The sequence below is a fragment of the Orcinus orca genome, chromosome 19 (genome assembly GCF_937001465.1).
Source record: "Orcinus orca chromosome 19, mOrcOrc1.1, whole genome shotgun sequence".
Lineage (NCBI taxonomy): Eukaryota > Metazoa > Chordata > Mammalia > Artiodactyla > Delphinidae > Orcinus > Orcinus orca.
Genome location: NC_064577.1, coordinates 5,350,948 through 5,368,014, shown reverse-complemented (window position 1 = coordinate 5,368,014; position 17,067 = coordinate 5,350,948). Strand labels below are relative to the sequence as shown.

General features: G+C 47.5%; 2 protein-coding genes across 2 annotated transcripts in view; one reads left to right on the top strand and one right to left on the bottom strand.

Moving 5' to 3' along the window:
• SEZ6 (seizure related 6 homolog) overlaps positions 1–17,067 on the top strand; it is a 101,047-nt gene that overhangs the window by 7,173 nt on the left and 76,807 nt on the right. The window lies entirely within an intron of this gene.
• PIPOX (pipecolic acid and sarcosine oxidase) lies at positions 3,997–16,767 on the bottom strand. The gene is made up of 8 exons (XM_004267115.2): positions 16,223–16,767; positions 14,870–15,018; positions 8,216–8,429; positions 7,753–7,935; positions 7,075–7,221; positions 6,556–6,714; positions 5,892–5,967; positions 3,997–5,593 (listed from the first exon to the last, which is right to left on the bottom strand). Exons 1-8 carry the CDS (start codon positions 16,334–16,336, stop codon positions 5,463–5,465), a joined length of 1,173 nt encoding a protein of 390 aa, XP_004267163.1. The 5' UTR covers positions 16,337–16,767; the 3' UTR covers positions 3,997–5,462.

The window sequence follows — 17,067 nt, the reverse complement described above, 5'->3', positions numbered from 1 at the left end:
TGTATACAAAGAGTAAAAAACATAGTATAATGAACCTTATCCACCAAACAGCTTCAACAATTTTCAACACAGTGAATCTTGCTTCCTTTGAACCTGGCCCACTTCCCCATTCCCTTGGATTATTTTGAAGGAGACCCCAGATATGATATCACTTTGTTACAATGAAGATATTTGTTTAGTATCTACCCCTCAAAGAAAAGAAAATGACTCCTTAAAATGTAATCACAATACTCTTATCACACCTAAAAAAAATTATCAATAACTCCTTAGTACCAAATATTCAGTGTTTAAATTTTCCTGATTTTAAATATTAATAATGTAATAAATTTTACATATATATTTTTTTTAAGTTAGTTTGTTCAAATCAGCATCCAAACAACATTGTGGAGGTTTTTTTTTTTGGCCACTCAGCACGGCATGTGGGACCTTAGTTCCCCAACCAGGGATCGAACCCATGTCCCCTGTTGTAGAAGGACTGGACCGCCAAGGAAGTCCTATCATTGAGGAGCTTTTTAAGAAATACTACTCTGCCCAAGGCCTTCTCCCTCGGGGATTCTGATTTAATTGGCCTTGGGTGGGGCCCAAGCATCATATTTTTTAAAGCTCTCTTGATGGTTTTAATGTGCAGCCAGGGTTGAGAAGTGCTCTACCTTTCCCCCTACCAGTTTCCTGCCAACTCCTCGTCCAGGCTTTTAAATACTTCTTCTGCCTCCTGCCAGCAGACCAGAGCAGTTGGCCCTAATATGCCTACCTGGAGGAGTCGAGGGCTGCCCATCTTTTCCAGGCTTTTCTTTCCAGATGGGCTGAAACTCTCTATGGACACAAGCATTCCCTTCTCTACAAATTCACATACCACGTAGGCCTGTTCCTATCACTTTCTCCCCTAATATATGCCTGGTGCCTGTTCTGGCCTTGCAAAGCATAGTAGATTTTTTTTTTTTTTTTTCATGCAAATAGCAAAATTCCTGCCTCAGGAAAAAGTGAGAACTTCCCTGGGGGCAGTTTTCATCTGGCTGCTCAAGTGGCTCAGCACTGCACTGGAGCTGAGAGAGAAGCCTGCTGGGGGCTTGGCAACAGATGTAAGGGAGACAGGGGATTGAGTGGGACTTGAACCCAGCACATTTTGGGGAATCTAAGAAACCTTCCTCTCCTGAAGATGCTGGCCTCAGGAGCATTTCAGAGAATTATGCCCACGTTCCTAGCTCGCAGCCGTCTGCCTGCCTTCCTGTGGCTGCTGCTTCTGTTCGTTCCCCTACCCCTCCGCTCCACCTGCCTTTTGGATTTATTCCTCCCTCCTGTGTCCCCAACTCCACGCCTCACTGAATGTTGGTGAAACAAATCTAGTCTAAAATAATGAGCAATCAACTACCCGATGCTTGGGGCAGGCTGGGCAGGGGCTGGGGGGAAAGGGTAGGGAGCTGAATCACTTATAAAGCCTAATAAAGATGCAGATGAGCATGTTGACTAGGAGCCCCAGAGCTGGGCTTATTCATTATTCAAAGTTATGTAAATGCCACTGGGTCCTGCTTGTTAGACTCCTGCCCCTTGTCCCTGCTGCTTCTTCCTGCCTGACAGATCCAGCCTGCCTTATGCCTCACCTCTCCTCCAAGGTGCTTACATTCATTCTCCCTGCCCAGAATCTCTTCTCAGACCCTACCTCCTCTCTAGCCAGAAGTCTTCCAGAGATTTGTTGGGAGGTCCTGGCCTTCAGGCAAGACTATACAGACCCAAATAGGTGGGCTTCTCGGTTTTAAAGATTTCCAAGGAAAGAATACCCTAAGCAGTGCTATATACATGTTTTAATATCTCACAAATCTACTTAGTGGGATGGATTCCCCGAGTTCTAACCTAAATCCCTCTTGCTGCATGGGAAGCCCGCCACTGAAATAGAATATCCAATAACCAAATTCTCTTTAATCACTCTTTTGAGAAGTTAAATGCAAGCATCAAGTCACTCCAGCCTAGTACCCCCAGATTAACTCGTCCTTGTTGCTGCCACTTACCTTGCTAGACAGGTGAACCTCATTCCAAGTTACAATCACACTCCTTAAGCTCTTAAACCTGTCCTGGGATACCAAACTCTGGTTAGCGTTTAACTCGTACTGACTACACCATATACCTCCTCTTTTTCACACTGGGATTACTGACTTGTACCCCACAATTGCCTAGGCCTTAGGACTCAAATTACTTTCCCCTGACTCTCCTCAGTCTTTCCCTTTTTCCCCATCACCCCCTAATTTTTCAGATGATGAGGCTGAGAAATGAAGAATTGGGTCAGAGTCGCAATGGCATCGATTGCCTCTGCTTTCCCTTCTTTTCTGGGCTGCCTCTCCTCCCTCCCCCAACCCCAATCTATTTTGAGCCTGCCTCTGTTTTCCTTAGTCTGGTTGGCAACCATGCCCGCCTCTTTCTCTTCGCTGCCCTTATCTCTCCCCTGCAGCCTGTGAGGACCCCAGTTGCCCTTCCAGAGGTCTCTTATTGCCTGCCTGATTTATTTTGATTTTCTCCCATCTTGAAGATAGGTAGGGTCGGCCTGAAAGTGGATGCCTGGCCACACTCAAGCAGAAGGTAGGCAGGGAGATAACGCTGGTGGGTCTGCTTGGCAAATCCTTCAAAGTTACCAAAACCCTCAGGTTGTCCTCCGAGCCCATCTACAATGTCTAGTCCTCTTCTCCATATCCACAGACTCTATCTCCTACATCCCTTCTTCCCCTCTATGACCCCATCCCACACTCAGTAAGAAATGCTCAGTTCCTCCCACTTGGGTTGTGTGCAGCACCCCTGCAGGTCCTCACCTGCCTTCTTGGCCTGCACATTGCCAGTCTCTTCTTATCCAATTCCTGTTTCTCTCCACTCTTCCCTGACCTCATCCCTCCCACACACACCCGTCCCACCCCACACGCCCCTGCCCCTGCCCTTGCTTGCACTCTGTTTCTAGGACACACTGGCTCATTTCTAAAGAGACTTTGCCAGCCCAGGCAGGGCTTGTCAGCATCCCCCACTTGTCCTTTCTCAGCCTCCTCTAGACACTTGTCCCCTCCTTTAGCTGTCACCGGCAAGCTGAATAAGACTGGATATTTTGGAAGGGGAGCTGCAGCTGGCTGGGGGAGGAGGGTGGCACTGAGAGAAGCAGGAGCAGAGGGAGCTGCGGGCAGCCATGGAATGAGAGGGAGAGAGAGGTTCCCAACATCCTTCCTCCCCAACTTTGCCAGCTTGGGAGCTGGCAGGATCTTACACTGATCCCTCTCTGTACTGCATTTTTCTCTCTCTCAGTAATAACACGATACCTTGCTTTACAATTTACCACATTCTCTTACAGACCTCCAGGTATCTGCATGGTGCACTCCCTCTCCTCCAAGTCTGCTCAAATGCCTCCTCCTCAATGAGTCCTACCCTGACCACCATTGAAAAGGGCAGCCCCTCCCCCAGCATTCTCTACCTTCCCCATTCTGCTCTGTTTTATCCCCAATGCACTTGTCACCCTCTAATGTACAATACAATTTATTTATACGTATTATTAACATGTCCTCTCCTCACTGAACTGTAAACACCACAAGAGTAGAGATTTCTGTTTTGTTCACAGATACATCCACCATGCCTAGCACAGTGCCTGGCACACAGCAGAACTCAACAAATATTTGTGTATTGAATGAATGATCTTATTGGATCCTCACACACTCCTGTAGAGTTGGTCAGTATTATTATTCCCTTTTTATTTACTACGGTAAAATATACATAACTTACAATGTACCATCTTAACCGTTTTAGGTGTACAGTTGAGTGGCATTTAAGTACATTCACAGTGTTGTGCAGCCATCACCACCATCCATCTCCAGAACTTTTTTATCTTCCCAGACTGAAACTCTGTGCCCATTAAACAATAACTCCTTATTCCCCCCTCCCTCCAGCCCCTGGCAACCACCATTCTACTTTCTGTCTCTATGAATTTGACTACTCTAGGTAGCTCACACAAGTGGAATCATACAATACTTGTCCTTTTATGTCTGGATTATTTTATTTAGCATTATGTCTTCAAGGTTGATCCATGGAATGTATCAATAGTATTATTCCCGTTTTACAGATAGGATTATTCCCACTTTACAGAGGCTGTGGTTCGGGGAACTAAGTGAGAGCACCCAAGAAGCAGACTTGGCGTGGGGTTGACAGGATTGGCTGGCTTTTATAATTCCCAGGAGAAATCAGTACTAATCCATGTGCCTAGGCCTATAAGGCAATTGAAGAGTAATTTCCTCTGTGTTGTTATTTCCTTTGGGAATATTTTTACTCTTATTTCCATTTCCCACTCTTCCCCTCTCAGCGATTCCTTCGAACATTTCCACCCCACCCAGTCCCAGTTTTTTTCTCCCCAGAGCACTTTAACTCCTGTTCTTTTGGGTCAAACTGGCCCTGTCTAGAAATGCTCCTGCTTGGGTTTCATCTGAGTGCACTCAGCCTTGCTTGAGTCTCTATTTACACCTCTCACCCCTCCACCCACCCTGGGGCAGTTATGAGCCTGTTTCCTTCCAAAGCAATTAGTGCAAGGAGGCCAGCCGACTGGGTGTTAATGCCGTTTCATTAAGTGGGAGCAATCCTAATGATAATAAAATGGCACATTTAACATTCAAACATTGAACAGGGTTTCTAAGCGAGTGTGTCTCTCTCTTCCTTTCTGGTAGAACAGCTCCATCTTCATAAAGACCTGACAATACACCTTAATGAGAGACTGGGGAGCTGAGCATCTTTATAGAACCAGAGAGAGGATGAGAACCAAACAAAGAATCCAGAGAAAGAGGGTGTGGTGCACTGAGGGGATAAAGACCCCAAGGAGTCCTGGGGTAATGGATTCTGTGGTGCTAATTTAGACAGTTAAAGTCTATAAGAAATAAGGTCACATGGAAAATAAAGCCCACCACAGGCTTTCATGCAATGCAGTCATTTACTTATCTGTTTGTTCAACACATTTTTTGCAACAAACATTTACTGTGCACCCAAGATGAGCCAAATTTTACAGGAGTTTGTGATACAGGGTGGCTCTAGTTTTATGAACAGGAATGCCAAGGGCCTTAGTGGTCTACAGATCATCTTATTTACTCTCCCCCAGGCAGCCTTAGTCAAATCTATCCCAAATTCGTCAAATGCCCCCCGTGAAGAGAATTTTAACAACTGCTTTGGTCTCCTGAGCCAGTCCTTATGCCCCCTCCTTATTGAGACATCCAGCTTCAAGGTCCTTGCTACTCTGTGATCATAGAATATCTGATTTAACTTCTGAAGCAAAAAAAGTGTGGGATTGGGGAGCTGGCTAGGGAAAGAAGGTAAATTCAATCAGCTGGTGTTTATGGGGAACTGAAGAGGGGCAAGAAAAAAGGATAACATCTCACAGACACTTCCTTCCTCTGAGAAGTCTTTCCCAGAAGAGGGCTTTGTTCCGAGCTCCTGTGCACAGAAGGGAAGCAGCTGGCCAGTCAAATGTGGGCTTTGCCCAGGCGGGGGAAGCGGCTGATTCGAAAAGGTGTCAAGTCATAGGATGGCATTAATTTCATGCTTAATTCATACAGGATCTTCCCCACAACAGGGGACAGCTTAAACCCATGCCCTAGGGAAAGGAGAACAGGTGGTCAGGCATCCTCAGAGACAGGTACTGGACTCCCTGGACGTCCCCTACACAGTCCCCAGATAGAGCTAACCTCCCCATTGGTCGCATCCCAAAGCTGGAAGTTGCCTCCCACCATGAGAACGCTTTCTTCTCTGATAGCCCCTCTTAACCCCCTTATACACTCAAGGTCTATGCTTTGGCCCCTCTGTGTCCAACTAAAAGCATGAAAAACACCATTTTGCCTGGCACTGAGGTGGGTCATCTTTAAGGCACCCCGTCTTCCCTTGCTCAGGCTCACCAGAGAATCCAGCACCAATGACAATGTTGTCGTACTTTGGGTGTCGATCAAGAATGAAGTGCTCATCAGGGGTGTTCTAGAAAGAAACAATTACACCTGTGTCCTTTGAGGATAGAGGGAGGAAGAAGAATTGCAGGCTCAGAGGGGAGGAGACTCAGCTGGATTTCTTTCCAGAAAGAATAGGAATGGGGCACAGGAATGCTTTCTGCATGCCAGTGCCCTAGGGTACGCCAGTCTTTCTCATTTGTCCATCTGTCTCTTCTCATGTAGAGCTATGAACACAGTAGGTGCTCAGTTAACGCGTGTAAAGTAACTTTAGCGAAGACGCCTCAGGCCCTGGTGACATCTGTCTCTTCTCTTTGTCCCTAAGGCCTGCTCAACTAGAACATCTTGCCAAAAACTCTTTTAGAGCTCTTCTGGGAAACATAGTGAAGGACTGCCAGACGTATGCCTAGTTTCCTAATGAAAAAGAATACGAATAACCTCTAGTGGGCCCTCTCTGGTGGAGGTGAACTGACCCGCAGGAATGAGCTCATTTGTTTCAAGTCATATACTGTGTCAGGGGTCAGGTAGAGTCCAGCCTGAGCAGCACAAGGCCAGTCTGTCTCATTCCCCTGTTCTCCAGGGCTGCAAGAGAGCCTGGCCCAGTTGCCCACAGCCTTACCGTGTACATGCAGTGCTCCATAACAGCAGGCTCAGGCTCTAAGTTAGGTAAGTGATCTCTGACAAAGCAGCTCAGGATGTGGACGTCTTGGATGTCTGAGAAAGCTGCAGGGCAGTCCCGCTCCTCAGGATCTGCATTGTTGCCGTGGTGATAGCAGACCTGGCTCCCAATCAGAGCAGTGTGAGCTGGGATGGCTGGCCTCCTGCACACCACCCCCAACCCAGGGGGCAGGTTGTACACAGCATGCACCCCATCCATCATCCCAGCCTTCCCCAGTCCTGACAGATGCTGTTTGTTGCCACATGAGTTTGCCTAGCTGTCCATTCCCCCGCCAACCCTATGATTGCAAAGGAAGGGCTCCAGGACAGCCAGGGGTCTTGTGTTGCGCATAGTGAATAGTGAAGTCCGTTCCTACTCCTGCCCACTGGGATCCGAGGGAGTCTGGTGAGAGGAAAGTTAGAATAGCTGCCCCAAATCTGCCTGGGCCCCTATTAGCCTTCTCTTGGCCTCTCCGCTCACCTTCATCAGCCCTGGGTACTCTCCGGAGGGCAACCCATAGATGTGGTAAGGAGCCAGGCCGAAGCCCAGGAAGCATGGAAAGGCCTGGGACACACCATAGCTTCCGGGAACCTTCTCTCGCCAGTAACACACGTTGATCCGCAGGGTCTTGGAGCAGGAAGAAGAAGTGGGAAATGAAGGGAGAAAGCATTTCTGGGGTCCCGTAGCCCTTTAATATAAGCCCAGATGGCCTGATTAACTCACCCATCTTTGTTTCACTCAATTCTTATGTCATTTACATGTTACATTATGTTATGATGCATAAAAATTGCTGAATCTGTCTCTTCCCCTATTCTTAATCTTCTCCCAAAACTGTATCCAGCCTACTTCTCTCTCTCTCCAGGAGTTAATAATACCTCATGTTTATTGAGTGCTTACTATAGGCCAGGCCATCTCCTTAGGTTTTTTATATATATATATATATATATATATATATATATATATATATGATTTAATTTAATTCTCCAACAGCCCTAGTCCCCACTTTACAGGTTATAAAATTGAGGCTAAGTGAGGTGAAGGTGAATGAAATTTGCCCAAAGTCATCCACTAGCAAGTGGCAGATGGAAGACTCAAGTCCATCTGGGTCCAAGGCTTCTTTTCTTAAGCACCACCTCTCAGGCTTTCAGCTCCCCTTACCTGGAGAGGCAGCTCAATGCCCAGGGGACGGAGGAGCCGGTTGGTCCAAGGACCTGCTGTGATGATCAAACTCTTGGCTTGGTAGCTCCTGGAGGTGGTTTTCACCACGACCAGTAGCCCTGGTTTTATCTCCATCACCTTCTCTCCATCATGCACTATGCCTCCTAGCTGTCGAATTGCATCCTGAAAGGGCAGGAGCAGGGAAGGGCAAATCAGTTATGTATGTGGTTCACCCTGGACAAAGAATCCTTCATCGAGTGCAGAAAAGAGAGGGCAGAATCTAGACCTCCTCTCCCATATTGTCGAGGCCTAGCAGGGTATATAAAACTGCCCAGTCCAAAAAGTCAAGACTAAAGCTGGCAGGGCAAAGGCTGTCATCCAACTGGGGGTCAGGGGATGGCTGATGGGGACCCAGGATGCCCAGAGCAGGAGCTGCAGTGCCCCTAATGCTGCACGGTATCACCTGAAGGGCTCTGAGCGCCTTGTCAGCATAGAGAACTCCTCCAGACTTTTCCAAGAGCCCCACTTCTCCCCTGGCCAACCGAATATTGGGGAAACGTTGCTTCAGTTCCTCAGATGGAAGACACTGGTGTTCCACTCCCTGCCTAGACAGAGTAGCCTGGATTATCTTTAATTCTGCATTCTCCTTCATTCCCAGCAGCAGTAGTCCAGTCTGCCTATAAAAAAAAAAGACACCTGAGTGAGAGTCTGCGTCCGGGCCCTGGGCCTTCTCTGTCATTTTTCAGCAAGGGGCCCAGACCAGGCATCAAGGGGAGTCCTGGCCTCACATTCAAAAAACAGGCAAAGACATCTACATTCTGTTGTAACAGTCCAGTATTGTTGTGCTGGTTTCCAGCCCATCCCCAAGTCTGCCCTTGGCTCTCACTATTGGTTTGCTTATCCCTCCATCTTCCCTCATCAGGATCCATCCTGCCCTTGAGGTCAGAGACCCTAAGTCCTCTTTTATCTCCACACCTAGAAGGTGGTAAATGTTCAATGAACTTGATAAGATTTCCCTTTCCTCCAGTCCCCTGACCCCACTCACTGTTTTGATCTCAATTCTTTATCCCTTTTCCCCTCCCCAACTCCCTGCTGTTTCTTTTCCCTGTTCCTTTTTCTTGTCATATAATGTTTTGTCTCTTCTTGTGATCTATCTCTCAGTTCCTTCTCAGAGGCTGCCTGTTTTGTGGAAAGGGTCCTAAGTTGGGAGCTCTGGCTCTGGGTCCAGTCCCAGCATCCCCTCTGTGACCTTGGTCTGATTGCTCGCTGATCCCAGATTCCTCCTCTGTAACACATGACTGTTGGACTGTTGGTGGTTCCACACCAGGGGAGTTGTGGAAATGGCATGGATCATTTTTTTGCTTGTCACAATGCCTGGGGGTTGCCACTCACATTTGGTGGGCAGGGGCCAGGGATGCTAAACCTGCAATGCTCAGGAAGATCCCACCCAAATGCCAATAGTGCCCTCATGCAGAAACCCCAGTAGGTGAGATGGCCTCTTAGGACTCCAGCAATTAATTCAGCGATTAATGTTTTTGTTCTCCCTATACATCCCTCTGTGTTTCTTCCACCATAAGAGAATGAGAGCTGTTTCTCTTTAATGCTTTCCATCTCTATGTCACAAGAGATCAGAGCTCCCTTTTGGGGGTAACTGATCAAAACAATAGAAGGGTCACTTTGGCCCTTGGGACCATTCCTGTAGTCCCTCTCGGTTTCAGCAGCCACAGTGACAAGCATCAGCCCGACACATCCCCCAGGTACTGTATATAAAGCTCGTAATAGCCTATAATGGAGTCTCATGGATATTACATGCTTCCAAATCCCACATTATCTGGTTGGGGGGATTAAAGAGAAGATTGGGAGGGGGTAGGGACACAGCGGGCCCTGGGGCCAGTGTCAGTACACAGAGCCACGCAGCATGCCCAATCCATTTGCCATGGCCCCCGCCTACCCAGCATTCACCACTGGTGAGAAAGCAGTGAACGCCTCTGCCTCTTCAAAGCTCAACAGAGGAAAGATGCTGTAGAAATCCCCACTAGCCAGCAGACTGTCTTTTTCCTGTGGCCCCAAAAGAACTTCAGATTGGTTCTCAGTTAATGAAAATTTGCCTAGTAAACTCCTTGGTCAACAGGATAATTAAGGCACCCAAGCGTACGTTCTTGAGCCCTTTGTACCTGATGAGGTTGTAGCTGTGTAGAATTCTGGGAAAGACCTCACCTTAGCAGTCACAATGTCAGATCCCTGGCCCGGAAATTCCAGAGCAGCATATTCTAACCTCTGCCTGCAATATACTAGCCTTGGTCTCTCACATACTCTGAGATTCAGTTACTTTCTCTTCCTTCCCTTCCTTTCTCCCTTCTTCCCTTCCTTCCTTCCTTCTTTCCTTGAAATAAGAACTCCTCTTTCAGGAATGTACTATATGGAGGAAATGAACTCACGCCAAAGCAACGGGCAAATCTGTTGAATTATGAAATGCTGAGTGATGTTCTAATTCCCAAGCTGTCCTGCGGTGGATGAAGCGGGAGCTCCCTATCCCTAGGAGTAATCAGCAAGTTGATTCTGCTGGTGGATGTAATTGTGCCAATTGTAATCATTTTGCTCCAGCTCTCTGCCCCTGTGGCATTTATTTCTCAGCCCAGATATTGATCTAACAGTGGGAAATTTTCCATCTGAATTTGTGATGCTGGACCCTCCCTTAGTCCGGAGGTGCGTTTGGGAAATTCTCATTTTCCGTGGATCACAGCTGAACCATTTGGCCTGAGGGAAACCATGCACTGCCAGAGAAATGCCTTGGATCGGAGAGAGATTTTTGACCATTATGAGCAAATCGGAAATAAATGTAAAACACTGCCTGGAAATGCAAAGGCCTGTCATTATGGGAAATAGGTGAGAGGCTCCTGTGGGAGATGCTTAGAGAACTGGAAAGCAGTCAATCAAAACCGGGATCAGAGAACGGGCCTTTTTCCCCCAGTATGAAGATAGATGACTTCCATGCGCAGATTGAAAATCATTTAAGTACTTATTTTCTTAATGGCTTTTCCTAGATCCCAATAAACAGTCTGCTCATTCTGCATCAATTTCTCACCCCTATGCTCTGGGCCTCCCTTTCCTCTTTTTCTGCTCAGATCCAGGCTACGAAGTTTGGGGAGGAGGAGGGTGAGAAGGGACAAGGGCATTGCAGGAAAAAAAAAAAAAAAAGACCAGGAAATGAGCGGTCAGGGCTGGTCTAGAAAGACGGCACCTTGTAGTGAGGCCGGGGTGCTGGGGATCCCTGGAAAGAGTGCAGCTCCCAAGTCCCAGAACACCTTCAGAGCATTTGGTACTAACTGTGCCTTCCTCCCAACCCTAGCTGGATCCGGCCCTAGGAAGAGATAATCGAAGATTCCTCCCAAGGGCCTTGTTGACTTCTCTATGGCCCAACTAAAGCCTCAGACATGATGTAGGGAGTTGGTGATGAGGGATTTCCACCAGTTACTATAGCAGGACAGGAGGCAGGATGGAGTGGGGAGGATTTGGGAGGGGCAGACAGCTCTCCCTGCATCTGCCATCTCCCATCCCAAGCTCCAGCTTTCCCCGCTCTGGGTTAAAAGTGCCAGGAAAGCCAGCTCTCAGAGTCACCTTGGGGAAGAGACTCCAACAGGGACTTGGTAATGGCTGCTGTCTTTGTTGGTTTGGGAGGAGCTCTTGGCGTTTCATCTTCTGCTCAGTGGGCCGAGGTGGAATTGGTTAACAAAGACTGCTCCAGGGAGGGGATGTGGCTGACAAGCCAGACACTTCGCAGACACAGGAAGCAGCAGCTGCGCAGGGGGCCACCAGGTTCTGGCAGCAGCTGTACTGCCTACGGCTGTGATCTTGTCTGATATTGTCAGCTAAGCAGGGGCAGCCCGGGTCAGGAGCTAGATAGTAGGACTCAAAGGGAGAAGGTGGGGCAGGAAAGAGATGGGCCACAGAGCTGGGATTTGCTCTTGGTATCAGCATCCTGGCTGTACACATCACAAAAGATTCAGACCTTGTGATCTGACACATGTGTCATCGTCTGTTCCCAGAATATATGCAAATATCCTGAGCCATCCATATTTAGTATGCCTCTGTCACAGGAAGCAGCAGAACAGAATGAAGAGAATTGGACAACCACCTTATCAACTCCTGAAGGTTTTTTTTTTTTAAATCATCATCAAATATCATTAAGTTAATATGTTCATATCTATCAGTTCAATTATGATATTGTGCTGGTTCTTCCAGAAGAACCTAGGAGAATAAGAATCACACAGCTAATGAATCATTTAGAAAATCAGAATTAGGAACAAAAGCTAAAGGAATTGGAATAGGAAGTATCTGTTCTGTGTCTCTACTAAGTAAAAGAACCAAATAAATTAGTGTGCCTGAGTAAATTAGTTTGGCCATAAGAAAGGACTTGCTAATAATAACAACAACAACAACAATAATAATGCCTAGCACTATATAGAACTTCAAAGATTTTTCAAAGAACATTCACTTTACTCTTCATTTTCCATAATTGGGGCTGTAAAGCATAGGGATAGTCTTTTAAGAGGAGCTATGATATGTCCCAGTCTTTAAATGTATGTTAGCAGCCTTCTGACCTGGGATGATTTAGGCATGAACTTGTTTGGAAACGGGATGGACAAGGTAACCAGTTTGTGGTATTTCCTAAATCAGGAGGCAGCAAGCGATGACCCAGGGGCCAAATCACCTGTTTTTGTCTGTCCCACAAGCCAAGATGGTTTTTACAATTTTAAATGGTTGATAAAAAGCAAAAGAAGAATATTTCTTTTTTTTTAATATTTATTTGTTTGTTTATTTTTGGCTGCATCAGGTCTTAGTTGTGGCACGTGGGATCTTTCATTGTGGCACACAGGCTTCTCTCTAGTTGTAGCATGCAGGCTCCAGAGCATGTGGGCTCTGTAGTTGCGGCAAACGGGCTCTCTAGTTGTGGCACGCGGGCTTAGTTGCCCTGCAGCATGTGGGATCTTAGTTCCCTGACCAGGGATCGAACCCACGTCCCCTGCATTGGAAGGCGGATTCTTAACCACTGGACCACCAGGGAAGTCCCAAAGAATACTTCATGACATGAAAATTATCTGAAATTTGTGTCCATAAATAAAGTTTTATTGGAACCCAGCCATGCCCATTTGTTTACATATTATCTGTGGCTGCTTTCACAATGGCACAGTTGAGTTGCTGGCAGAGTTGAATTGTTGCAATAGAGACCATATGGCCTGCAAAGCCTGTAAAACTATGTGGCCATTCACAGAAAAAGTTTGACAAACCCTGTTCTAGACTGAAAGTTGAGTAATTCTGTGACTTGCACTACAGGTTAAGACCCTGACTACTCAGTAGCAACCCTCTCATGAGTTTGTGGGGAGAATTAAATGAGTTAACATGGATCAAGTACTTTTAGAACAGCCTTAGTTTCTCATTCTAAGCACTAAAACACGCAGTGATAATGATAATGATGATGATGATTTGTCAGGCACTATTGCAAGCCCTTTACAAACTTTATCCTCACAACAGACACAGGAAATAGATACTATTACCCCTACTTTACAGATGAGAAAACTGAGTCTCACAGAGGTTAGACAGCTTGCTCCAAACCACACAGCTAAATATGTCAGAGCAAGATGATATCTAGAGCCAGCGCTGGCTGGTTCCAAAGCCCTTCCAAATTCCTGTCCTCCTGCCAAAGAGAGGGATTGTGAGATTATGAGATTCTCCTATCCAAGGGTCCCTTTCCCTCTCTCCAGCAGCCCTTCCCCTCGATGTCCATGGTTGCTGCATCCCATCTGTCTCCTTCTGCCTTTCTTCCCCCCTTGCTCAATGGAGATAGGATACAGCTGACCCAGAATAAGTGGCAGGAACTGCCATTTATTCAAAAGTGCTAGGCATAGTGCCAAGAGTCTCGTTTAATCCTCACAAAGCCCTGTGAGAAAAATGAGGCGCAGAGAGGTACAGAAACTTTTCCAAGGTCACACAGCTGGTAAGAGGTAGAGCACAAAGTCAAATTCAAGCCTGTCTGACTCCAGAATTGTCTCCCCTCTGAAAGATTCCAGACACTTTGCAAACATCTTCTAGTTGCCTCCGTATCTGCTGGGATGAAGTGTGCCCTCTAAGGCCTCAGCAGTTCTTTTAACACAAGATACTCAGCAGTATTCACAGATGGCTGACAGAGAGAGGTTCCTTTGCCAGGCCACGCCTCAGCAAGACATGCTCCTTTATTTGGGTGCTGGGTGTATTAGCTGCGTCTGGAATAAATCTGTAATTAGCTGCCCTAGCTGTATTTGCATAATGGATTTCACTTTGTTCTTAAGTTAATGGTGTTTTTGCAACAGAACAGTAACCTCTTGGTTCCTGGCCATTAAAATAACTGCCACCCTGTAGGGTAGAGCAGTGGTTTTGTAGGAAGTTCAGTTAAGAGCCACAGAGAAGGCGGGAGGGATGGTAGCATGGTTGGTAAAAGTTCTCTTTGCCTCCTGGGTTGTCTGCCTTCTTCCCCATGAATATTTGAAAGGTCAGTGAGGGGGGGTCTTAAGGGTCAGAGAAGGCCATGCAGGCAACAGAGAAATAGCTGCAGGCTCACTCCCTGGTCAGCAATGCAGCCTGAGGAGCATCCCCATTTGCTCCTATGGGAGGAGGTATTCAGAGAATCAAATGGATTTATAAGGGTTGTTCTGGGGGAGAGGACCCAGCATGAAAGTTTGTGATACTAGTAGGAATATAAAGAATCAGGCAGAGGCCTTCTCCTCTATTTCAATCCCTGCCCTGAGAGGTTCTCTGACGGTTCCACGGAGATGTAGATACAAACTCCAGCTCTGAGCATCTGCCCAGTGTCTTTCCAGCAGTTTTCCCCAAACAACCTCTGCAAGCCTTGGACACATGGTCTAACCCCAGCCCTGGAACTCAGAGACTGTCAAGAGCCAGCTGGACCTGTCGGGTGACCATGAGGACAGCAAGCAGAATGCTTCCACGTGTCTGGCACTTCCGGAGGCCCCATGTCCCTCCGTTGCATGTCAAGTATTCCTGGCACCGCCCTCTTGCATAGTAAAAGCACCCCCAGGTGCTGAGCCCCACGATCCAAGGGATTCTCCCCCACCAACCCAACCTGTATAATTGGGTTCCCGCCTCATGCTCCAGCTGGGCCCATATCTGGTAGCACTCAGCCATCATCTGGGTGTAGAAGTCTTCAGGGTACGCCCTTCGGATTATCCGGCTTTGCCCATGGGAACTTCCTCGGGAGTGCGGGAGGAAGAACTGGAGAAGGAGGACAAGAGACAACTGCAGCTGTCACCCCTCCCCTTTCGGAGCCCACTCATCATGTGCTGTCAACAAGGAACACTTATTCTTCAAATATTTCCATACAGTCTCCCTTTGTGGCCAAGTTACTGACTTGGCTTCAGGGTAGAATTTCTTCAGTAGCTCTAACTCAGGCATCCTTTTTGCTAACATCATTCACTTCCCGAAGTCCCTCTGTGAGTTAGTCTTCAGTCATCCTGCTGCAACCTTGCCCCACTTAGACTCATGGAGAAGCAGAAAGAACCTTTGAGATCATTCTAGTCTAGGCTCCTCATTTTTATGCACAAGAAAACTGATGCTGACTCTTTCTCTGTAGTTTCAGATTGCTCAGGACAAGAGAACCATGTTGAGATTTAGCAAAAGATGGAGTGTTTCCTGAAAGGTTGGACGAGGAATCCCTCAGGCTTTGAGAAAACTGATAGAGAAATGAAAAAGGTTTCTAACCAATCCAGCTCATTACCAAGAAGAATAAACCAAAACCAGCCTGGATAGATTTAGGCAGAATGGGAGGGTAGAAACCTTTGGAAGGTGGGCTGGGTGCACCTGCCTCGGGAAGGCTGCGGATATACAGGGCCCAGGCATATGTACAGTGGCCAGTAGCCTGCACTTCATGGGGTCACTTTTCTATAAGGAAAAAAAAATACCTAAGTCTTATTTCCTGTGTATCAAACAAGGAGGCTGCTATTATCCAGAGGTGGCAGAAAAAACAGAAGCTTCTGCTGGGTTCCAGGGTGAGAGGCCAGAAATATGCAGGGAAGAATCCTACCTCCTAGACTGACAAATCAGCCTTTCCCTCTAGGCAAATTATCTCTATTTAAGGTTACCCAAAGCAGAACTGATTACTTTTCTGGGCCAGGGCAACCATTTTGGCACAGAAGAGACTGGGTGGGAAGAAAGAAGAGAATGGGGTCTGGGGTGCTTCTTGGTCAAGAGCAGGATCTGGGAGGCAGCAAAAGGAGGAAATGTGCCTAGAAACCCAAACTGGGTCTTAGGGAGGGTGGAACTTTCTTTGCATTGTCATGAAACACACCAGGCAGCTAAGCTACAAATTGCATAGAATTTGTGAAGATCAGGCCCTTTGGCCTTCACCCCACAGAAAACCCTCTTGGGGGAGGAGAAAGGGACAGTCCCTGAGGTCAGGAGTGCAGAGGGGACACGGTACCTGCTCCAGCAGGAGGACCCTCTTCCTGTGTTTGGCCAGGTGGTACGCAGTGAAGCAGCCCTGGATGCCTGCCCCGATCACAATGGCGTCATAGAGATCTTTCTGAGCAGCCATCCTGCCCACTGAGTTAGCGCTACAGCCTCAGAGACCACATACAAAGGAGAAGGCAAGCAGAGGCGGGCTCCAGCCTGAAGGAGGAGGAGTAAAGCAAAGTCCAACCTGGCCAGCATTCCCACAATTCCCTGGGCCCTGTCCTTCTCCCCACTCCTCCCAACCCCCAAAACCTGGCACAGGGCTGAGCCCCCGCCTCCCCTGCAGAGCAGAGCTGGGTAGTATGATTTGTGAGGTTTAGCCCGGCTCAGCTGCCAGCCTCACCCTTGCATCCCTCTAGCTTTCTATTCTTGGCTCAATTATTGTCATGCAAATGGATCCTTCCTATGCCACCTTCCTGTCTCATTATGATCTTTGTCTCAGGCCTTCGGCCCTGGAATTTCAATGCCTCCTAGACCAAGCTGGGCATCCGGAATGCTGCCTCCCCCTGCTGGCCTCCCTCTCTCCAGCCTCATTTCCTTTGGAGATTCTAGAGGGTATAGACCAGGCATCTGCCTAGGGTGTGAGGGCCCCTGGAGTGAGGGCTCCCTCTGTGCACGGCAGTGTGCTAAATGAGTACTCTTGCATGCATGTGGGACAGAGCTGGGATTTGTAAGGCCTAATTCTTTTTTTTTTTAATTTATTTATTTTTGGCTGCGTCGGGTCTTTGTTGCTGTGCACAGGCTTTCTCTAGTTGCGGCAAGCAGGGGCTACTCTTCGTTGCGGTGCACTGGCTTCTCATTGCCGTGGCTTCT

Bases quoted from the DNA above. Each gene is read 5' to 3' on its own strand.
- PIPOX (XM_004267115.2), bottom strand. From the start codon at position 16,336: ATGGCTGCTCAGAAAGATCTCTATGACGCCATTGTGATCGGGGCAGGC. The intron at 7,222-7,752 runs GTAAGGGGAGCT...TCCTGCTCCAAG, and splicing joins GCATTGAGCTGCCTCTCCAG to ACCCTGCGGATCAACGTGTG. The intron at 5,968-6,555 runs GTAAGGCTGTGG...GTTTCTTTCTAG, and splicing joins TGGAGCACTGCATGTACACG to AACACCCCTGATGAGCACTT.